Source organism: Calidris pugnax, unplaced genomic scaffold (assembly GCF_001431845.1).
Source record: "Calidris pugnax isolate Ruff unplaced genomic scaffold, ASM143184v1 scaffold134, whole genome shotgun sequence".
NCBI classification, from domain to species: Eukaryota; Metazoa; Chordata; class Aves; order Charadriiformes; family Scolopacidae; genus Calidris; species Calidris pugnax.
This window is the reverse complement of record NW_015090873.1, coordinates 1,331,677-1,354,475: the sequence shown is the minus strand read 5'-3', so window position 1 is coordinate 1,354,475 and position 22,799 is coordinate 1,331,677. Positions and strand designations below refer to the sequence as shown.

Here is a 22,799-nt window from a genome sequence, read left to right as displayed (position 1 = left end):
TGTTATTCAAGTAGAGTGAAAACTAAGTGAATTTTGATGTTGTTACAGGCATATTTTTGCAGCAGCTTATATCTGAAAACTTAGCCCTGCTGCAAACAGTAATAAATGCCTGCAAATTATTTTTAGTACTACTGTGGTATCTTCTTAACAGTTACCCATTTAAGCTGTGTTCTGCAGTTGATGTACAGAACGTGGAAAACATGATGCCTGTTTTTGGAAGGTCCTCTGTGTTCCAGGCTTCTCAAACCGTGTAATAACTTTACCTGTTTTAATGGGCTGTCTTGGCAACCCCTTGTTTACATCCCCGTGGGCACTACATAACCCTAGAGCACCTTTGCTAGAGACCTCATCCAGTCCTGGATCACTGAAGTGAATGGAAAGGATCCCAGGCGTTGGACCTGTCTGCAGAAAAATAAATGTTAGAGCAATGAGTACAGTGGAGTTCTGCAGATTAGGTCCTCGGTTTTAAAACAAAAATACCTTTTGCTCTAAGTGCTGGTTTGAAGTGTCTTGGAGAAAAGCCATCTTCCTCCCACTGAAACAGGTGGAAAAGTTAACTCTAGATTGAGGGCAGGCTTCATAATTCACTAGAGCATTTAGCTCTTCTTTAGGTTTATAAAACTTTTGCAAATGCAGAACTTGTATAACAAATGTCACAGTTAGAGAATTAACTTTGGTCACTGATATGAAATTGTTCCTTTTTGAGTGGCATGAAAATTATTTCCATTGCTGCAAAACCAGCTTTTACTGTGTGTATTTTCATTCCATCACAACATTTTTTGATGAGCACAAGTTGCTCTTTAATGGAAAAGATATGATAGCCCCTGCGAAGGCCAAAAAAAGAAGTCACCTTATTGCTTGATTAAAACATCCTTATGAGAAATTTCAATAATTTAATGATTCTCATGCTTTTCTGCTCGTTTCAGCTTTTTGAAAACAAGAAGAACACCAAGACAAGAAACAAAAAGGTGACCATCTACAGCTTCACAGGCACCCAAAGGAACCGCTGCAGCACGTTCCGAGTCAAAAGGACTCACACTGTTTACTGGCAGGAAGGTCTGTTCGTTACCTTTGATGGAGGCTATCTTAGGTAATTTGTGTTTGTAATGCAGCATGCGTGACAGGGGACTAACAGAGTGTATGAAACCCATCAGCTGAATGGAGATGAATGGGCCTGACTCATGCTATATGCTCACTCATCAGTAGAAGAGGAGGCTCTTCTAATATACATAACTCATCTGGTAACAACTGGTGACAGCAATGATGAATAACTGATTGTTTGGCAGTTCGGAATAGATCAACCTTCTGTGTTCTTGCAGCCGCAGATTTAAAAAGGCCTGACAACAGAAAGCAATGTTCAGAGCATAACACTTTGTTGGGGCGAAATCATGCATTTTCACGTGCAAAGATTTCCTTACGTCAGTGACTTTTCCACTGAATCCTAAAACTTCACCACTGTGTGGCAGCAGTCCAGATCGAGGAGGTGTTTCCTTGCTATCAGACTGTGTGCAACTGGGGCTATGGAGAACTGGTTTAAGCTGGCCAAGGCAGAGTGCCTGCTGGCTGTGAGCCTGAAGAAAACCTTCAGTCCACGTTCTTTCACAAAAACAGGGAGTAGGTGGCCACTTAAAAACCTTTCATCTCTGTAGTATCTTCAGATGCATTTGCTCTTCCAGTCCCTGGCAAGATAGGGAGGAACTGTTGGTGCTGTTGTGTGGTTGGAGCCCAGAAGGGCACAGTGACTTTCCTGAGTTAATTTAGGTGGTCTGCAGCTGAGACTTGGACCCAGGCATTGCAAATCACAGCTGGAATCCTTAATTCTGGGCCATCCAGGTGGTCATACTCTTATCTCTGTGTGTACTTCAAAGAGTTAGAGAACTCAGCTCTTTGCATTAAAACTTTTTATGGATTGAGGGGTCTTTTTTCGTGGGAATTGCACAGGAATTGTTATGCCCATAAACTTTTCCAAACAGTTTTTGGAAGTTTAATTATAATTGTTACTGTTATCATGATCATCATTATTATTATCATCTGCCCATAAACTTTTCCAAACAGTTTTTGGAGGTTTAATTATAATTGTTACTGTTGTTATTGTTATCATGATCATCATTATTATTATTGCTGTTTTGCCACTGGAGTTTTATTACCAATTTTTTAAACTCCTAACTCTCCATCATTCTGTATGAGATGTTTCTGTCAAAACTCAGCATCGTGCTCAGTTCGCTTAGGCCAGAGTTTTGTCTGGGTCTGATCTTCTGTAGCCTTTACCCATTGTGAGCAACTGCCATTTCTGTGCAAGAATTCTCTTCTGAAAGTCATTTGTAGAATAGACAGAATTGAAAACCATCCTCAAAGCTAGATTGCTTTTTATTTTGATTGCCTATGAACTCTATGTTATTATGTAGCTCAGGTTTCCTGTGAGAAGGACAGTTTGTTGATGCTGGTACTTCAGAAAAGCTTCATGTGGCTGTCTTTTGGCTTTCTTACGCAGTGTCGAGTCTTCTGATGTGAACTGGAAAAAGAAAAAAAGTGGTGGAATTAAAATCATTTGCCAGTCAGACGTGAGAGACTTTTCAGCAATGGCCTTCATCACAGATCATGTCAACTCTTTGATAGACCAGTGGTTTCCTGGTAAGAAAACTAGTGTAATTTTCCGTGCAGTATTATGTCTTTTTAACAGAAGATTCTTTGACAGAGCTCTCCAGGTGCACAATATTGTGTGTTAATTGAAGACCCCTCAGGCTCTGGCAGTCTCCAGCCAATAAAGTTTGAGAAAAGCTGGTAACCTGCAGACAGATGAAGATTCTTTGCCAGCCCACCTTGGTGTAGGCGTTGTGTCTTTAAGTCTGTCAGTCACGGCAAGCACAGGTGAAACATTGCTGTTCAAAGAGGACCTGCTTCTGTAGAAGTTCAAGGGACTCCTCCCATACTCATAGCAGGGACATGATTTGGCCCAAACTACTTGGCACTGTACCTTTATGTCAAAGCTCATTTTGGCATCAGCTGGGATGGGCATTTGCCCACCATTTCTGACACCCTATAATTTATAAAATTGCGATGTGAGAGGCCTGAGTGAATATGATACCAAGGACTCTGTGCCAAGGTAACTTCCTTGACTCCAGCAGTTGTTTTTCCTCTGATCAGCACAGATCCTGCTGTTACCCAGCGGGCTGTTTGCAACCCCAATATACTTTGTTTAAAACCAAAACAAAATCTGAAGTGTTCTTTGTCGTCCCACACTGGTCTAGAAAGCAGTGCCAAAATCTCTTAATTGGAGGCTCTCTGGAGGAAACAGTTGTGCACTCTCACATACTCACGTTCTGCATGTTATGAAGATGAAAGAAGATTTTATTTGCCTTTGGATTAAAATAACGGTTACGTTAATCACTGAAGCTTGAGAAGAGTCATGACTTCAAAGGCTATGCCTGTATTCACCCTGCCTCATTGTAGGCATTTAATGGAGTCTGTCACCACAAAATCCCTCTGCAGTTAGTGCAAGAGGTGTGAACCTCCCAAAGGTTTGGTCTTGGTAGAATCCATGCTTTCCCTGGAGGGGCTGGAGACCTTGCCTGTGAGGGACCCCACAGTAATGTGTTCCTCACCTGGGTGCTGCAGGTGAGAGCCTACTCCTGGCCTGCACCTAAGTGCTAACCCTGAGCACAGCATCCTCTGCCTCCCAGTCATCTCCTGTTCTCCTTCCCATGTCTGCTCTCCACCTGAAGCCATCTGGCAGCTTGCATGTGGTGAAGCAGACATGGCTGGTGCTCCTGGGCAGCCTCACAGCTGCTGTCCTTCTACTGCAGGGTCATGCCCTTCAGGATCCCTAGATGCAGCTCACACAGAGACACCCAGCAAGTAGGACGTTCTCTCCAGTGTTTCATTCCTGTACTTCTCCTCTCTGCTGGTCCTGAATATATTTTATCTGCAAGCTTGTGTGTTACCTGTGACAAAGCAGAGTAGCTGTTACATCAACATTCCTGTTTCCTCAGTGCCTGCTATCTGTGGATGCTTTGCAAAAAGCTATTTTCTTATTCCAGTCAATACACTGGGATAAACTGGTGCTTTCGTGAGTGTCATCATTTTCAGCCAGTGGATCCAGGTAGTGACTGCAGGCATTCGAACGCACTAGGAGCTGCTGTTCTGTCTCAGTTTGTGTGAGTAATGTTGTTTTCTGTTTGCTTGCTTGCCTTGAAGCACTCACAGCCACGGAGAGCGATGGGACGTTGCTGATGGAGCAGTATGTGCCCTGCCACATCTGTGCAGCTTCCAAGGCGCAGGAGAACGAGTGTGGTGAGAAGGCAGAGGACGCCCAGTACTTTAACATGGAGGACTGTGTCCTGACTGCCATCGAACTGGACTACATCACATGTCCTAACCACCCTGACATCCCTGTTTCTCTCCAAGAGCTGGTCCCGGAGCTTTTCATGACCGATTTTCCTGCCAGGTAATGTTGTTTGGTAGCCTTTGGTTAAGTTTCAGTGTACCTATGGAATTCGGTTGGATTTTTTTCCCTAAGTCATCTCAGCTAGAGGAACATACTGACCACAGGAAACAAATTCATCTGCTCTCAGTCCTGCTCTGGCAATTCATCTTAAACTGCACGCCTGGTGGTCAGCACACTTCCTTAGACAATTGCTGTGCGCTGACCCGAGTCATCACTTCGGGGGGTCCTTTGAGATCACTGTAGTGCAATGGGAAAGTCCTTTTTACAGCCCCAGCTGTCCTGCATTGCCCAGTACTCTGGCCAGAGCTTGCTGTAATTGGAGGCTTCCTGGGATCCCAGAAAGGAGAGTTTAATCTGGCAAAAACAAAAGGAAGTGCTGCTGCATCACAGGATTGGCAGTAAAATCGCCTTTTGTCTGAAGAACCTGTAGGTGTGTGAATTTATATAGACACCACTGGAGAATCCACACCGAGTTGAGGCTCCTGCTTGGCTGAGGGCTGTTTGATGTGTTGTAGGAGCGTGGCAGCCCTGAACAGCTGAAACAGCTCTTCCCTACTCACAGCAGCACCGCCAAATCTTTAAGCTGCTTAACTGCATTCCCAGATGGGTTCAGTCTTATACCCCTTATTACTTAGCGTGTAGAGCAAGAGACCTCCTGACTCTAGGCAGGACAGGAGACCAGTGTTTTTCAGTTCATGCTTTCTCAGACCTTCTCATGCCCGATGCAGACCTGTGAGACCTCTGGACCAAACTGAGTCCTGTTGGCTGCTGTCGGAGCTTTCTGTGCTCCCACTGGCCCCTGTTCCTTTCTTGGGGGTAATTTTACAGGGTATTCTGGGCAAATACCCCATCAGCCTGTCACAACAACCCTCCTTGCAGTGCTGTCTCCTGGAGATTTGTTTGACAGGTGCAAGGCGAGTGGAGATGTTTGAAGTGTGAACAGCTGTAGAAGTAGTCTCTGGAAGAGTGGGGAAATGATGAATTGCAGCCTGGGAACAGTAAGCTGATTTGAATAATCAGGTTGCAGAGTGTGGGGCTGTTCATAAACATCCTGTCCTTGCCTCAGTGGAGGAAAGAGGAACAGGAGGTAAATGAAGGAAAAAATTCATTAATACAGATAAATGGTACAAATATCTCTACCTGTGTCATCTGCTTGGAAAAGGAGCTTATGTGCTTTCCAGTTCTATTTGATTCTTGAGGGATAAATTGCCACAGTAAAAAGACTTCTTTGCTTATTCACCCAAATTGCTTTTTTTTTTTCTGCAAGAAATCTGTTGTACACAGGCCAGTGTGTAGGGTGCATTGAGATGACCAAGGTAGTGCAGGTCATCTGGTCCTCTCAGTAGAGAAGACAAGAACCTATTACAGGTTTGGGAAAATGGAAATGACATTAAACCCCATGAATTTATAGTGTCTTTGAAACTTTTCTTTTAATTAAAAAGCCCCAATTTCTTTTTGGCAGACTGTTCCTGGAAAATAGCAAACTGGAATGCAGTGAAAATGAAAACAACGTTCTTGGCCAGGGTGGAAGTGGGACCGTTATATATCGGGCACGATACCAAGGAAAACCGGTGGCTGTGAAGAGATTTCAGATTAAAAAATGCAAGGGTTCTCCCACTTCAGCTGCAGGTAGAGTACACGGAATCGGTATCGGGAATGGGCCCTTGCAGCCTGTGATCCCAACCTAAGTCCAAAGAGCCTTTGCTCTCCAAAGTACTAGCAGCACCTGTTTAAATACAGCTTTGAAATATATAGCAAAAAATTATGGGTTTCCATGGAGGAGGAGAACGTGTCTTAAAGAGTCCTTCATGAAAACTCTTGTAGGGATGAAGGTCATTGGTCTCTCCTGCAGGTCAATGGTTGGACTCAAGGGGTGCCAAGGCAGAGCTCTTGATTGGGGTGGGAAGCAAGATTTCATCTCCTGTTCCCAAGCTATTTGGCAATGAGAAGTGTGGATTTTCATGGGCTTGCGCTAAGGACTTGTAGGTCTCCACCTTTGAGTAAGTCCTTTACTCCATCTGTGCCAGCAGCTACAGAAAGCAAATGGGAAATCCTTCTCAGCCTGTCAGCTTCTCCAGGGAAGGACAGGCTCTCCTGGCACGTGCTGGCTGTCGAGCACAGGTTTCCAGCAGAGCCTCAATCTACAGACCAAGGAAAAGGGAAAGTTCCTCATTCTTGTTAGGGAAGGATGCAGTGAACCCCTGAACTGTGGAGGAGGCCAGCTGCTGTCCCAGTGACAAATAACCTTTGGGAAGAGCAGACTTGCTTGAGCAGCCTGTGGTGTCTCATGGCAGAGGGACAATTAGTCTGAAGGGTCTCTCTTCTGGTAGGGAAGACTCCTTCCACCCAAGGGTCTGCAATGGGACATCCACACCCAGATAAATACCTCCTTTAAAAAGCACAGCACATGTTTTCCAAAATCATCCAGGTGATCTATGAGAACACTGTGTGCCAGACACACTCGAGGCTGGTGTTAAAGGTCCAAGGGAGCACTTGCATCCTGAGGCAGCCATATATACCCTGCATATAGCAAATGTCTGTTAGTGGCTCATGTATCAACATGAGGATGCAGCTTAAAGCCTTGCTGTTAGCTGCCTTCCTCCTGCAGCATTTGCTCAGTGATTAGCACCTCCCAAAGAGTTTCTGACTGGGTTTCTCAGCTGGGGAGTGAGAAGGGGTTTGTGTGTCTCGCCAGATACCATGCTGAAACACCTGAGAGCCATGGATGCCATGAAGAACTTCTCTGAGTTTCGCCAGGAGGCCAGCATGCTCCACTCCCTGCAACACCCCTGCATCGTCTCCCTCATCGGCATCAGCATCCATCCTCTCTGCTTCGCCCTAGAGCTGGCCCCTCTGGGCAGCCTCACCACCGTATTGTCTGAAAACTCCAAAGGTAAAAGCAGGGGCTCCCTCTTGGAAGAACTCCCTCTCTGAGTCACGGTAGTGACAAATGGTCAACAGCATCTAAATTACTGCTTGATTTACTGAAAGGGATTTTTTTCTCCAGACCAGGGGAAGTGGGAGGGATGGAATTGCTCTTAAACTGTGCCTTTGGGAATCTAGTAAAAATTGATGCTCAGGATTTTCAAAACTGCTTTGGAGACCTGGATTTTCAATTTCTCTGCAAATTAATAAGAAGTGCATCTCACTTCAGTGCTGCACGGGTAATGCTGTATTCTTCCCCCTGCAGATGGATGTCTGGCACTCTGAATTCTCTTATAATTATCTGTGTTTCTGTCACTGTCAAATGAATGACATTAATTCCAAGATAGGTTGAGGCCATCTGACCCTCTTGGCACCTTGGCTTTGTGTCAACTTTCAGTCAAACACTAATTTTCACCAGAAGAGTTAGGGGTCTAGAAGTGAAAGGGTTTAAAAAAAGAATCTAATAGAACTGTCAGACGTGTATAGTAACACGAACAGTGTCATTTCAGATTGTGGCATTGAGTGATGTTTTAAAAGGTTGTTAGTTATTGCTCTGGAGTTTAAAAAAAGCAGTTATTGCAATTACAAGAAGTGAAGACAGGCTGTTCCTTTGTGCCAGGGTCTTCCTTTGTGCCGCTGGGACACATGCTGACACACAAAATAGCTTATCAGATTGTAACGGGCCTTGCCTACCTGCACAAGAAGAACATCATCTTCTGTGACCTGAAGTCAGACAATATCTTGGTGTGGTCCCTGGATGTCAAAGAGCCCATCAATATCAAACTCTCCGACTACGGAATCTCCCGGCAGTCGTTCCACGAAGGCGCCCTTGGTGTGGAAGGCACACCAGGCTACCAAGCTCCTGAGATCAGGCCTCGCATTGTCTACGATGAGAAGGTAACTGGGATGTATCCGTGGGCAAAGCCCCTGCATGACACCTATGGGTGGCTGGCTTCATGCATGGGGCCGAATTCCCTTATACGTGCATGGTGCTGCTCTCCTCTCCACCCACCAAGGGAGGTTTGCCCTGTTTTTCTCTCTTTCTGGCTCTAGGTTGACATGTTCTCATATGGGATGGTCCTGTATGAGTTGCTGTCTGGTCAGCGGCCTGTGCTAGGACAACACCAGCTCCAGATTGCAAAGAAGCTGTCTAAAGGGATCCGTCCTGTTCTTGGGCAGCCTGAAGAGGTACAGCTGTATAGGATGCAGGCACTCATGATGGAGTGTTGGGACACTAAGCCAGAAAAGGTACAAGACAACCTTCACGACCAGTGTTTTCTGATCATGTAGCTGCAGGCATCTGGCAGGAGCTGGGCCTGCTCTCGGTACAGCAGAACAGCTCATTTGCCCATTTACCCCTCCTGCTGATATGGCCCAGAACTTCTATTGACTTAAATGATAGTTTTATGAATGAAACTACGGGAGATTGGTGGCCTTAGACATCTGCGGTGACATGAAGGTCCCTCGACGTCAATGGCAGTTAAGCTATTGATTTCACCAGGGCAAGACGTTACCCATAATTTCTAGAAACAGCTACAGTATCATGCTGTGAGTGTAACTACAAAGACTTCAAAATCTCCAGGATTATAAAAAGCAGTATGAGGAAGAAAAGGGTTCAAAGTACGAGAAAAGGATTATGCTGCATTATGTTTTTCGTTAATTACAAGTCGGTGTTTCAGAGCTTCTGTCCTTCAGACGAAGGTCAGCTTGACTCTGTCAACAGCTGACACTGTCATGACACAGCTAGACACTGTCATGACAGTGGGTCATCTTCCAAAATTCATAAACCTGAAGAAATGAATCAAGAAAACGTGTAAGAGAAACACAGTACAGAAGAGGTTTGGCTTCAATGTCAAGGGTATGGAGGATGCTAAGAAACACTCAGGTGGGATTTACAAGGAGAATTTGATGTAGATTTGAGAAAGTAGCACAAGTGTTTATGAAAGAAGTCCTACATCTTAGCTCTCTAGCTTTAATAAATAGTGATTATTACAGTTCTTTTATTTCATCTGGACCTCCAGCTGTCTTGTGTGACACACATCTTTCTCTTTTCCTTTCCCCACAGCGTCCACTGGCTATTTCTGTAGTAGGACAGATGAAAGATCCTACCTTTGCAACGTTTATGTACCTGCTGTCCTGTGGGAAGCAGTCTTCCTTCTTCTGCTCCCAAGGACAGGAGTACACTGTGGTGTTCTGGGATGGGAAGGAAGACACCAGGTGAGACGGCTCGTCTTAGTAATTTCTTTCTTTTGTTCTTTTTTCTTTTTAAGTGAAAAACCTTCAGCGTCTTCACTTATGCCTCTGGGAGGGAGGTAAAGAAGGTGAAAGTGAATTTGGGCGAATGCCAAGGATACGGTGAACACTGTTTTCCCAAACTCTTTTAATTGGGAACAGTGGTTGCTTTATAAAGGATATTTAATGAGCTTAACTCTGCTTCAGTTAATATGAGGAGAAGATTAGGGCAGTGTAATGATTCACACACACAGGATGAAGCATTTGCACATGAGAACAGACGTGTTCTGCCTTTCCTAATGAGGCCATTTAACACTAAACCTTTCCTAATTGAGACTGCAGTTCCATCTCTCTTCTGCAAAGCAATTAAGCACATGCTTAAATCCTATTGAAATCATCAGGAGTTAACCACATGCCTGAAGCTGTGTGTGCATCCAAGTGTACACTGCCAGTAAAATGTGTGCTGTACTGAATAGGCATGTGCTTTAAATGTTATTAAATTGTGACTGAGATGATGGTATTTTGCTCAGCCACATGTGACCCGTGGCTAGTTAGGTTTATTTTTATGGATGTTACTGATTTTTATAGTCGCGATCTTACTCGGAAACGTTCACAAACTGATCTGAAATTTATATTAATGTGTTCATTATTTGTAACCATTAACGTAATGGGAAAGGTACGTGATTTGCTCATGAACGATTTGCTTTGCTATTTGTGGTGCCTGGTCAGTCGTTCAGTGCAGACAGTATAACTATTCCTGCTAAAACTGGTGAAACACATGGGACTCACAGATGTATTTTGAATACGTGGATGTTGTCCAAATATTCACAGCAATGTATCTCAGTGAATCTGCTTCCTGACTGGACAATCCACTTGCTGGAAACTGCTGAATAACAAATTACTTATATGTGACAGATTTCAGGATGTGTAATTGCTTGTGCCACAGTTGGTAAAACATCTGGGGCTCACAGATGTGGTCTTGAATATCCAGTTGTTGTTCAAACACCCAAACCCAATAAACTTTCCCAAACCTCAAACAAACACAATCCTTTTAGTTACAAAAATATTAATTAGTCATATTTATAAATTATTTTATCAGGTTACAGATATTTGCTCTTATTTGGAAGAGTCATGCTCTTCTGTTTATGTACTAGAATAAGTAATGAAGCCAGATAATACTGCAGCAGTGAACTTGGAGAACGAGCACTTATTCTCTTGAGAACCTAATGGGCAAGATGGGCTAAGACCTCCCAGCTATTAATTACTGCTGTTCAGCTGGAGCTGTTTGTCTCACAGCTGAATTATAGTAACAGACCACATAAGTTCTCCTAATCCATTTCCGCACAAAGTCAGATAGCTGAGTTTAAATCTTCACAGAGACAATTGCATATCTGCCCCGAGGAAGAGACGCAGCACATCTGTATTTCTCTTCCTTTACAAAGACCATTTGGAGGGACGGAGAGCCTTGCAGCAGCATCCACATCTGGGGAGTCATGTCACAGCTTGGCCCAAAGTGCCAAGTACCGTCCTCTAGCAGTTTGGAGGCTGAATATTGGCTGTAGGAAATTGTTATTTGCTCCTTTCAGGAACTACACGGTGGTGAATCCGGAGAAAGGGGTCATAGAAGTGGAGAGGATGAGCTGCCCAGGAATGAAGCTGTGCTGCCAACTAAAATTTCAGAATGCCCTCTGGGCTGCCACGGAGGTGAGCGTTACCTGCCCTTCAGTGCCCTGCTCAAGAAGGGGCCTCATTAGAAGAGGTTCAAACAAAGATAAAGAGCCTATTAAATTAGTAAAGCTAAGAGTGTGTGAGCCAATGGACACCTCAGATGAGCAGCGTGGCTGTGCTGTCTCCTGGTGTGTTGTTTCTGCCTGTTACTTAGCTGATACCAAGATCAAAATCTTACCTCCTGGTGTTCAAAGCGATCGTGGGAACCTCAGCTTTCTGAGGAGAAGCTCTCTGGATTTGTAGCGTGTCTGTACCCAGTGTTTCATCTGGGAAATGTCCTTATCTGTAAGCGATAAAGGGAAGCAGTGAAAGAAACCATGCCTCGAAGGGTGGGGTTTTGAAAGAGGCCCGAGGGCTTTGAAAGTTGGTGGGAAACGGGCACCCAAGTTTTGTGTTTACTGTGGAAAACTGCAGCTAAAAAGATAAGAGCCAGAGACCGTGGCTGATTTGTCCCTCAGAGCCCCTGCCCGCCCGTCACAAAGGGCTGTGTTAAGTGTCAGACAGTTCTGACACAATCGTTTGATACAAAACAAAGAAAAAACAGGAACATTTCCATTTTTTTCAGCTGAAGTTCAATGTTTTCGAGACGGGGGGGAAAAAAGGCCACACTTGCTGAATACATAATTTGTGTTGGTTAATTCACTCCACCCTAGCATTGAGAGGGAATATTAAGAATATAGATATTTTTTTTTTCCCTCGTAGGAAAATAAGATGGTTTTGCTTTTTCTGTTCCCAAATAGAAGCAAAGTTCAAATATTTCTATTTTTTATGACAAGAAGTATAGAAAAATTAAAATTCAGAAATTTTAAAGGATTTCATTTCTACCTTTGTGATAAACATGAAATGTGTTGCTAGAACTGGGTGCTCTATGTGGGTGTGGTAGATTTATGAGGTGTAGAGCAGGTGTAATTCCAGATACAATGTAATGCCAGCTTCCCTGGAATTGAGATATTAATGCAAAATAACACACAACATGTCTAAATTGTCCTGACAATTTGTGCAGGGTCAGGGTTGTCAAATGCTACTTTTAAATGTGGTGATGAAACACCAATAGTGGTGATTTTGGTGGCTTCTGGATAGTGCATACGTTGCCCACAGCTCATTCTGGGGCAGGCAGGACCTGCTTTCTACTCACAGGCAAAGCAACTGCTCTACAGGGAAAACAAAAGAGAAATCCAGGCTTTGGATATTGAAAAATCCCAGTAAAAACTGGTCTTGGAGCCATTTTGATCTTGTTCAGGTATCAAAATATGAAAAGCATGGAAGGTGATTGAAATTTACAGAGTTTTATGTGCTCTTTCACAGGACCAGAAGATTTCTGTGTACGGGTTGCAGGGCATGTGTCCTCTGAAGACTCCACAGAAGGGTTTAGACACTCCAGCTACCGTGAGCTGCTTTCTAGTAATGCCTGTCGTCAGAAAGGTAAGGAGGAACCTAAAGGAATAGTGAGACTAAGCTGCCTGCTGCCAGAGTTCGTGTGGCATGTCACTAGCTAGTGTTGAAGGACTTTGCAGTGCCCAGGAACATTTTGGCAGGGCGAGGAGAAGGTTTCCAGGTCTTTGTGCCTCTGCCAGAAGACAGAGGTGTGGGCAAGAACCTGAGTCAGGGGACCAAAGCTGGCACTTCCAAGCCTGCTGGGAAAATAGTCAAAATAGATTAAATTCCTCTGCAAGGAAGTTTTCCAGCTGTGTTTCCACATCACTGGAAGACAGGGTTTAGTCTGATCAAGCAAAAGTAGAGGGGATGTGAAGCAATAACTAGAATAGAGATTTGTTAACTGCTGATGCAGGACTTGGGTATATCCTGTACCCATTCTTTTCCTGGTGGGTGTCCATGTTCTCATTTGTGTACACGATGGGCTTTAAATATTACCTAGCCTCAGCCCCACTTCTGTTTGGTTTTGAATGAGAACACTTAGATAAGACAGGCAGTCCAAAATCTGCCTCTTATTGGTAATAACAAAAGTTACACACTGTCTGTCTGGTTGTGGAATTGCCAACATCCCGTCACTGGCAAGAGAAACCCGACATGACTGCCTATTGCGGGCAAGTCTTGAGAGATGTATAAAAACTGTTTTCGGGCTAAATTACCTCCAGTTTGCTTACAGCCACCTCAAGTAAAAACATATAATTATGTTCCAACGTTATGGGTAGCTGTGTAGTTTTTGCAAATGCCAGCAGACTGGTATGTGTCTAAAAAGCCCAATATGGAGCAGCTCTGGGAGCGACAGTGGACCTGTTTTATACCAAGCGCCTGTTCTCTGTTATTACCCATTTCTGGCTCGTTTGCTGGGGACTGCTGCATGGCTGCAAGCTCAACCCGAGGCAGATGGTTAGTGTAAGGTGTACTGCTTTGCTTCCAAACATGGGGTAAGTAGGACTAAAGTAGGGCACGGATCTAAAGTTGGCACAGGGATGGGTTTCACCCGCCGGGAGGCTGCATCTGTCAGATTTCTTTGGCTCCTGGACCTGCGGCGTTTTCTCTGCTGTGGAGTTTCATTTCTGATGTCTAGGGCAAATTTCTTTTTCATGCTGCCTGGGGTTTCTGTCCAGGACAGTCGAACGAGTCTTTCACTTTCAGCTTTTCCACTGTCATACGGCTTGCAAAGCCATTCCTTAGGGGTTACGAGTGGCTTTATGTCTCCTGGTTTCTATTTTCAGTTTGTGGCTTGCCTAGAAAATGTCATAAATAATGCCAGGCCCTACAATAGTAATATTGAGTCTAGACACCTCCCTTCCTCCCCCGACCCTACCCAACCTTCCAGAAATCCACATCCCTTCGGCGCACTCCTTCTTGGTTTATTGGACTTACTTTTTCCTCTCTCCTTTCTATGAATGAGTTTGGCAGCGAAATAGCCAGAGCAGCAGCCGTAGGGATGTGCAGACCAGGTTGGCAAGAAACTAAAACCGTTTTTCGAAGCAGCCAGTTCTTCCAACGAAGCTAAATGGAAAGCTTACACTTGTCAAACTCGCTGTACGCCGCAGCGAGCTGCATCAGAGTTATCACATAGTCGTTATTGCCCAGCAGAGAAGAGAATTGCTTGCATTTCCCTGGGAAGAATGCCTTTAACTGATGAGATGTGAGGTAACTAGCAGTCAAGAGAATTGCCGAGGGATGTTGCTGGGAAGGGGAATTCTTTACGACTGCCTTGGGAAGGCTGATCCAAAAGAAATAGTTTCCAAAACTTGGTTTCTCATCCAAAGGAAGCATCATGGAAATTTAAAAGCAGCAGAGAGGAGCCCAGAATCCAAAACTCACCCGCCAAGGAAAAGTCTTGTATAATTTAAGCTTTTTTGTTGCATGCTTTCTGTCACCAGTATCATTGGTTTTGGCAAACAATGAAATTTTCAGTAAATTTCCTTTCAGAAAAAAAAAAAAGTGCAAACAAACAGGTTAAAAAGAGCAAAACAAGATGCTTTCTGAATTGGTTTGCAGCATTCTTACAAAGAGATGTTGAGGAGAGGGAAATCTGAATGGGTATGAGCCTCTGGCCTCTTGCAAAAACCTGGAGCAGAGGAAAACAAAAGCTGCATTTAAAGGCTGCGGCGTTCGGTGCCAGCAGTGCCAGAGCCTGCGGGGAAGGGAGAGGAGGAGGAGGAGGTGATCAAGGCCGTGGTGTCGGGGGCTGTATTTTATTTTATGATTTAACCCCCTCGCGGCGGCCGTCCCGACGGCTCCCTGCCTTGTGCCCTCCGGAGCTGCGAGGACGGGAGGTCTGGAGCCAGCTCATCTCCTGCACATCCCAGCCCCTCTCACAGGCCTTTCCTCCCTGGCACAGTGGGACTTCTGGCAGGACAGAGAACTTCAAATGCAGTTTTGTTGCTGCGTTGTTTTAGTTGGCTCTTTGTGGAGCCCAAATGTTGAAAATGAATTCTGAGAAAGTTACTTAAGGTTTCTGGAGGCTGCTGCCCTGCCTGCCTTTGGTCACTCTTGTAATACCCGGATTTGGAGAGTTTTGCCTCGCTGCCCAGTTGCACCAGCACCTAATAAAAGCTGGTGAATCGGTGGCACCCAGGGGTGGGTGGCCTTTGCTGTGTTCTTCTGTGAAATGGGTCACTCCCTCACCTCGGTCAGGTGAGCAGTGGCAGGTTGAGGGCATTTCTCTGCATTTGAGTTCCTGCTCTTAGTTTCTTCAACAGAGAGATAACAGTGGCTGGTTAGAAACAGGTCCCGATAGCCAAGGCAGTGAGTAATAAGTGCCCCAAAGCATAAAATATCTTCCAGATTTGCTTCCACCACCAGACAGGCTAGAATTGGCAGTTGATGTGGCCAAAGAAGCTGGGTGGGGATCACTGATGCAGCTCTGCCCCGTTATGGTGCCGATTGCCCAGTGCCAGGGAAATTTGGCCTGTGGAATCCGAAAGGGAATCAGGATTCTGTTCTGCAGTAGCTGACACTAAGCAAAGAAATGAAAATAATTTTTTGTCAAGGCTATGTTTGGGTAATTCAGCATTTTCAAATTAAATGAAACAAAATTATGGAGTTCTCTGATGACTTTAATACTCTCCTGTGTCACACCAGGAGCAGTTCAGCTTGACATACCCACATTATGGTTAATTTCAGATGTTCCCATTTCAATTTAAATTTTCCATTTTTAGTAAGAAATACCTATTGTGCAGGGTCCTTTGGACTGGAAAAGTTGGACCATTTTCACCAGAGAAATGTGGGCTGTTCTGCTTCGTTTTGTTCTGTTTTAAATAATTGAACTCCTTTCCAAAGGAAAAAAATGGCCCAAAACCCAGCTTGTGCAAAGCATCGTGGCATGTTCCAACCTATTGATGCAACTCCCTGGCAAACCCATGTCCAGGAGCCTTTGCACCAGATCCACATGGCAGCGGGGACACGCACCGAACACTGGGTTTCTTTTAATTAGTGGTTAGAGAATTGGGACTGGACTGAGTTAAAGTCCAAGTCCCGTTTCACAACTTTCCACTTGCTTCCCTAGTTTTTCCCATTACAGTAAAATTCTGCTGTGATTTGGATTAGTCATAGGGGCTGAGCACACTCATGGTTTTACTCATACTTTGTGTGCAGATAGTGTCTTTTTGTCCAAGACTCTTAACGAGCCTTGCAAACAGTGCTATCAATTAAACTAATACTTGCCCCTATGCCTGTCTGCCCTGGGATATCTGAGAGCAATTCAATATACTGATTTTTGGCCTCTATGGGTTTAAGCAGCCTGGGAGCTCTCTCCCAGGACTGCACAGCCATGATCCCTGGAAGGACACAGACTTTCTCTTTATTTCTGAGTGGCAAAGGGTGATGCCGAGTCCTGTCCCTGGTGGCATCCTGGGCTGCTGAGGGGTGAGGTTGTGTGAGTTCAGCCAGTGGTGCTCTGTCTGGTTTTGTTCATTTTGCTTCGCTTTTAGTCCGGCCAGATTGTAACAACAGCAAAAAAACCCTGGGCAAAGGGTCTTTTTTTAGAATTTATTTCTCCCCAGGGAGGAAATAGAAAGGCCTTTGAGGTAGGTATTGTTTTATCTGCTTTGCAGATGGGGGAGTTTCTGGTACAGACCCAAGGTCATGGGGAGTTTTGTTCCCAAGAGATCCATATCCCGGTCTAACAGCATTTTGCAGCGCTGTGATGAGCTGGAGGAGTCGGAGAACCGTCGAGCTGTGGTCTTCTCACCAGCTCCTGTCCATGGGATGTGATGGGTACCCATCACAGCAGTGCTGCAGAGCACTGATGCTGGCCATGGCTCCTGCAGCCAGCACATCTGTCCATTTAGGGACAGGTTTTTAATTACCTGCAGAATTGCTCGTGGCACTTGGCAGCTGGTTCCCTGAACTGCTGCTGCTTCCATGCCCTCCGCTGGGATGTCTCGGAGCTGCCATGGATCCCAGACCCTGGAAGGAGCAGTGCTGTCAAAGCAGCAGGCATTGGATGTGGAGCGATCACGATACACTTTTGTTTGCAAGAGGATTGTCTCCCTGTCTTTCTGTTTTTCCTGCATTTCTTCCATTCCTCTCCTACCTACACTGATAGCAATAGTTTTACTCCTTTTTGGAAATGAGCCGGGTTTCTACAGCTGGATTCCTAGGACCGTGATGGCTGTCTGTGAACATACTCCAGCTTGAATTTGTTAACCTTCGGGGCAGGCTGCCAGGTCTGTCTGTCCTCCCTTGCCAGTAAAGAGAAAGGTAATACTGGGTGAGAGGAGTATGGCTCTGCAGCAGCTTCTATGTAATGACTTCTTTTTATGTTGCTGTTATCGCTGAGTGATTTGGGGTAGGTAACTAGTGTGCTTGCAGGATTGGGAGAGGCAGCCAGAGCTTCTGGGATTGAAAGCTCCTGTATTGCAGAGACGTAAAGAATCTGAATGGAGAATCTGCTGTCTTCTCTTGCAGAACTCGTACGTGGTGCTGGCCGGCTTGTCGGATGGACTTGTAGCGGTGTTTTCAGTGTCCCAGGGCATCCCTGGGGACAGCTGCTCCTACCTGTGCTCCCATACGGCAAACAGGTCCAAATTCAACATTTCTGATGATGACCCCCGGCAGAACCCGTACCCCGTGAAGGCCATGGAGATCACCAACAGCGGAGCAGAGGTCTGGTACAGCAACGGCCCCGGCATCCTCATCATCGACTGCGCCACCATGGAGATCAGCAGGAGGCTGGAGCCCTTCAGCCCGCCGTCGGTGATCACCTCCATCGCCTGCAACTCGGAGTGTCACGGGGAGGAGGTGGTGTGGTGTCTGGATGATAAAAGCAACTTCCTGGTGATGTATCACGTCTCCACCTACCAGCTCTGCGCGCGCTACTTCTGCGGAGACTGCAGCCCTCTCAGAGACATGTTCACCATCCAGCAGCCCTCGGCAGCCATCCCGGCCACAGCGCCTATAAACCACAAAGCCGTGGAGAACAACCTGCTGGCGGACATGAGCATCATCTACAGCCCAGAGGTCGGCACCCAGATACTAAACCACCAGGACTCGCTCACAGATTATTGCTCTGTGTCTTCCTACTCCTCCTCACCTCCCAACAGGATAACCCGCTGCCCCTCCAGCCTACCCAGCTCGCCCACGAGCTCTTCTAGTGCGCCACTCTCCGCGGATTTTGACGAGTCCGACAAGTTTCCTGAGCTGAAGCCTTCCCTGGACCACGATGCTATGCCTGCAGGTGACAACACGCAGCATCTCCAAGCTGTCAAGATTCTTCCAGTGAAAGACCTCATATGGATTCCCAGGTAAGTGGGTCACTTAAGAAAGGAACTTTGTCAAAATCCCCCCTGGACTGAATGTGAGGTTAGCTCAGGCTAATTCAGGAACTTTTACATTCCCAGTATGATTCACTTGCTCAGAAAGTCCATTGTACCAAGTACCATTAAGAAATTTTACTCCCAGTACAATGGTACATCGATTTTCCTACACCTTTTTAATGGTATCTCTTGTTGGGCAGAATGGCCACCTCTAAGGTCTTCCCAGATTGATTGCAGCAGAACGAGAAGGTGGGTGGTAAGACTCAAAGCCCCGTTTCCCCAGCTTCCTTGCTCAGACACAACCCTGGAAAGTCCTGTTGAGCTGATGGAGATCACTGGGAATCTGATTTTGCCTGTCACAGGGGCTCTCACTCTACTGGATTCAGGATGCCCCTCGGTGGCATTGCAGTGTCCCCTTCCCCGCAGAAGGTGGTGTAACTGCAGGTGGGATTGCAGCAGAAAGGGTGGATCTCCAGCATGGATCTTCTTCAGGTGTCACCAGTCTCCACTGTGGAGCGCGTGTTATGTCTCCCTCGTTTCTCTTCTAGGAGAGGAGGGGACATCATCGTTATCGGGCTGGAGAAGGAATCGGGCAACCAGCGGGGCAGAGTCATCGCTGTGCTGAAGGCTGGGGAACTGGCTCCCTACGGGTGAGGTGGACTTGGGCACCACTTGTCACACCACTGGGGGCACAAAGGGGACTGGGTGGCATAGGGTGGCTCTGGGGGCTGTCAGAAGCTACCTCTTGGCTTCCAGCAGCATCTGAGAAGGTCCCAGCCCGAGGAGACACACGGTTGCTGGTTTCACATCGAGGCATGTGTGTGCTCTTAGAGTGTGGGAGATGGTGAGGGGCAGACACTGCAACCAGTTTGGTCTCCTAAAGCCACAGAGACCAGGCAGGACCCTCTCGCACAATGCGATAAGCGTGGGTCTGATCCTGCCTGGTGCTGACTCCTGGTGCTCTGAGGGCACCTGGCAGAGCATGGCTGGAGCTTGGCAGGCTCAGGCCCCGTGTTAAGAACAAGAGGTGTATTTATGGGGAGCGCGGTGCTTGTCTGTGGCTGTATTCACGTGGGTCAGGTTGACGTTCTGGCTCTAAATGAGCACCTTTGTGCTGTTGGCAGTGACGGGCCGGGGGAAGGCTCCTGGAGCACAGGGGAGAGCAGTTATATACATTAATTTAAAACGTTTCATACAGTGAACAAGAGTCCAAGTAAATAAATAGCTGCTGGAGAGATGGGGGTGTTCCTGCTGATCACTTAAATACCGGTCTGGGATTGTACTGTTTATGTCCAAACAACTGGAGGTTAAGCTAAGGGTTATAAATGGTCATTTATTATCACTAGGCAAACACAACAAGAGATCAAAGTGCTCCTGCTGTTCTCTCAACTTGCTAACTGAGTGTCTTTGTCAGTTAGTCGGGAGTGACGTGGTCTCTTTGTTGGTCACAGGTACTGTTAGGTTGATTTGGCTTTACCCAAATTCAGTGTGGGGTTAAGGCAAAGTGATGCTGCCACCTCAGACCTGTCCTGCATTGCTGCCTCCTGGCCTGGCTGGGTCAGCCATTGACTCCCCCTGCTTTCCCAGCAGGATAAAACCTGCCTCCTCCAAGGGCAGAGCAGGGTGGGGGGTGAGGGAGAGGAAATGGCTTCTTAGGGGCAATTTGTGATAAGAACCAGCTGCCGAGAACAGCCCTCGTGTCCAGTGCTCCCCATGGGGGGGCCTTTCTGGGGGAAGAGTTTGGGGCCCGTCTTCCCCCATCTGTGATCAGACTGGTAGAAAGAGCCCACCACTCCTGTCCCTTGAACCCTGCAAGGACAAAAGTGTCGTCTTCTGCTTGGCCATCTCCCTCTGGGCTATCAGGGCCAGCTTCAACTTGCCCCATGAGAGCTGGAGAGGGACTCTTTGTCAGGAAGTGTAGTGACAGGACGAGGGGTAATGGTTTTATATCAGAAGAGGGGAGATTTAGATTGGATACCAGAAAGAAATTCTTTACAGTGAGGGTGGTGAGACACTGGAACAGGTTGCCCAGAGAAGCTGTGGCTGCCCCATCCCTGGAGGGGTTCAAGGCCAGGCTGGATGGGGCTTGGAGCAACCTGGTCTGGTGGGAGGTGGGGCTGGAACTTGATGATCGTTAAGGTCCCTTCCAACCCAAACCATTCTATGGTTCAACTGCTGTTGTTTGATCAGGTAACAGCTCAGAGACCACCATGGGAAGCACCTGCAACACGGTGCTGTCGTGCAGGATGACTCCTACACCAACTTGTGTGTCCCAGGGCTGTTGTCCCAGCCGTGCCTGCTGGGCTGGGCTGGGGGCTTGTCCCCTGAGCTGGTGGAGGTGGGCTCTGTCCCACTCCCACGCTGCACCTCGGGCCGTGGAGGCTCTCAGCAGGCTGTGGCACGGTGCGGGCTGTTTTGAGGATGCCCAGCTGGCAGCAGGCCAAAGAGCCTGTGGATTTAGCAAATCAGGGAGATTAACAGCGACTTCAAAAATGTCATAGGGCAGACTTAAGCACCCACCTGCACATTTAGGCACCTGATGCCCTTTAAAAAATCTTTTCCTATGTCACTGAGCCGTTTGCTTGTGCCGAGACATAATTTCTGATCCCTCTCTTTGTTACCTTCTCCTTTCTCAAGGATTTGCAGCTTATAAAAAGATTTGGGTAGCTGGAAGGGAAAGCTTTTGAGTCGGTGCCTCCGGGCTGAGCGGGGGTGTGTGTGTGCTGGGTGAGCAGAGCTGCTCTCCCTCTAACACCCTGCTCTCTCCTTCCTTTCCCAGGACGCTGGTGGATGCTGCCCTCATAGCAAAGGACACGGTTGTGTGCTGCTTTCAGAACGAAAACACGGAGTGGTGCCTGGCTGTCTGGAGGGGCTGGAGCGCCAGAGACTTTGACGTTTTCTACCAGGCCTACGAAGAGCTGGGAAGGCTGGAAACCTGCATGAGAAAAAGAAGGTAGTGCCTGTGGCGCTGGGGAGACCCAGGCTGGAGGGAAGAAGGGAAGCGTCCTGCTCCGAGCATCCCTGGACTCTGAGACACAGCCCCGGAGAGAGAGGGGGCGAGGGGGGAGCTGAGGGTCTGGTTTGCTGCTAACGAGCACTGCGGGGTTCCCGGGGCTGGAGCCCCGTCAGGGCTTTTGGGGATTGGAGAAACCAGCGTGAGCAGGAGCTGGGCCATCTCCCTGCTCTCGTGCTCCATCACACACTCCCCTGCAGTAGTCGAGAGCAGAAGGTGGAGGTGGCTGCGGTTCTGTTTCCAGTTTCTTTTTCCCCATTTTAAATTCCTTCCTCCCCTTCAGCATGCCCTGGCTGCTGCTGCTGCTGCTTTTCTAGTGTAACATCACCAGCCAGGAGAGCTCCCATAGCCTCAGCGGGCTCTTTCCCTGGGAGCCTGAGCACATTACAGTCCCCATCACCTGCTGGCTGGTGGTGAGGTTCTCCCTGGGCTAATTCACCCTGCTCCCGGGCAAATTCCCCCGCTGGAAGCTGTGGGGCTGCCCCCCCACAGCCCTGCATGTTTGTTAGAGGCTACTTCAGGTGTAGCCCCTCTTGTGACTGCTGTGTAGAGACATCCAGGTGTGAGAACCAGCGACCAGCTTTGGCTGGCCCACTGTGTTCCTGGTTCCTCAAAGCTGTTGTGGTGCAGTGTGACTGTGAGAGAGCCTAAAACGACCTGCCAATAATCCTGCCCGACCTCAGGGAGGGAGGGAGGGAGGGAGCTGTTTAATTGCACTGTCACAGAGCCAGTTGTAAATAGAGCTGATACAAAGCAAAGCCGCTCGGTTTGACAGATACTTCCTGGTGGAAAAGAAGGGAGCCCTGAGACCAGGAAGGCTTATAAACTGTCCTCTCCTCTTTGCTCCTCTCCTCTTTCTCTTGGTTAATACACTCTGGGGTATCGGGAACACAATAAGCTTAATTTGCCTGTGTATCTGTGCAGCTTCCGCTCGCCACAGCTTTTATTTTATCTTCATTAGTGGCCTGGGATGATGTATTGGCTCCGAATACAATTGCACTTAGTTATCCCAAGCATGTACAGCAGTGTAAAAAGCGAGCCTGGCTAAGCACCCTGTAAAAAGGTGTACAGTTTGAATTTTGGACCTTTATTTTTTTTTTTTTCTATCCCAAGAAACATGTGTGAGCATCGGCACGGCTGGCCACGGCCGAACGGGCAGGTTAACCCTCTGGTTCACATTTCTGTTGCAGGCTGCTACAATACCCTTCTTCAGAAACAGAGTGTATCCTAAAATAAACAGATTTTTCTCCCTCTGATGACA

General features: G+C 47.0%; 1 protein-coding gene across 3 annotated transcripts in view; it reads left to right on the top strand.

Annotated features, from left to right (window-relative positions):
- LRRK1 (leucine-rich repeat kinase 1) overlaps positions 1-22,799 on the top strand; it is a 79,269-nt gene extending 56,470 nt beyond the window's left edge. For 2 of the 3 annotated variants that reach the window (XM_014946150.1, XM_014946151.1), the window contains exons 21-33: positions 927-1,090; positions 2,492-2,631; positions 4,195-4,444; positions 5,907-6,073; positions 7,140-7,337; positions 7,989-8,266; positions 8,423-8,617; positions 9,435-9,586; positions 11,188-11,305; positions 12,635-12,751; positions 17,678-18,513; positions 19,074-19,175; positions 21,305-21,482. In XM_014946150.1, coding sequence (XP_014801636.1) covers positions 927-1,090; positions 2,492-2,631; positions 4,195-4,444; positions 5,907-6,073; positions 7,140-7,337; positions 7,989-8,266; positions 8,423-8,617; positions 9,435-9,586; positions 11,188-11,305; positions 12,635-12,751; positions 17,678-18,513; positions 19,074-19,175; positions 21,305-21,482 — 2,895 coding nt within the window. Of the gene's footprint in view, positions 1-926; positions 1,091-2,491; positions 2,632-4,194; positions 4,445-5,906; positions 6,074-7,139; positions 7,338-7,988; positions 8,267-8,422; positions 8,618-9,434; positions 9,587-11,187; positions 11,306-12,634; positions 12,752-17,677; positions 18,514-19,073; positions 19,176-21,304 lie in introns of all 3 variants that reach the window. The other variant, XM_014946149.1, reaches the window with a different exon arrangement.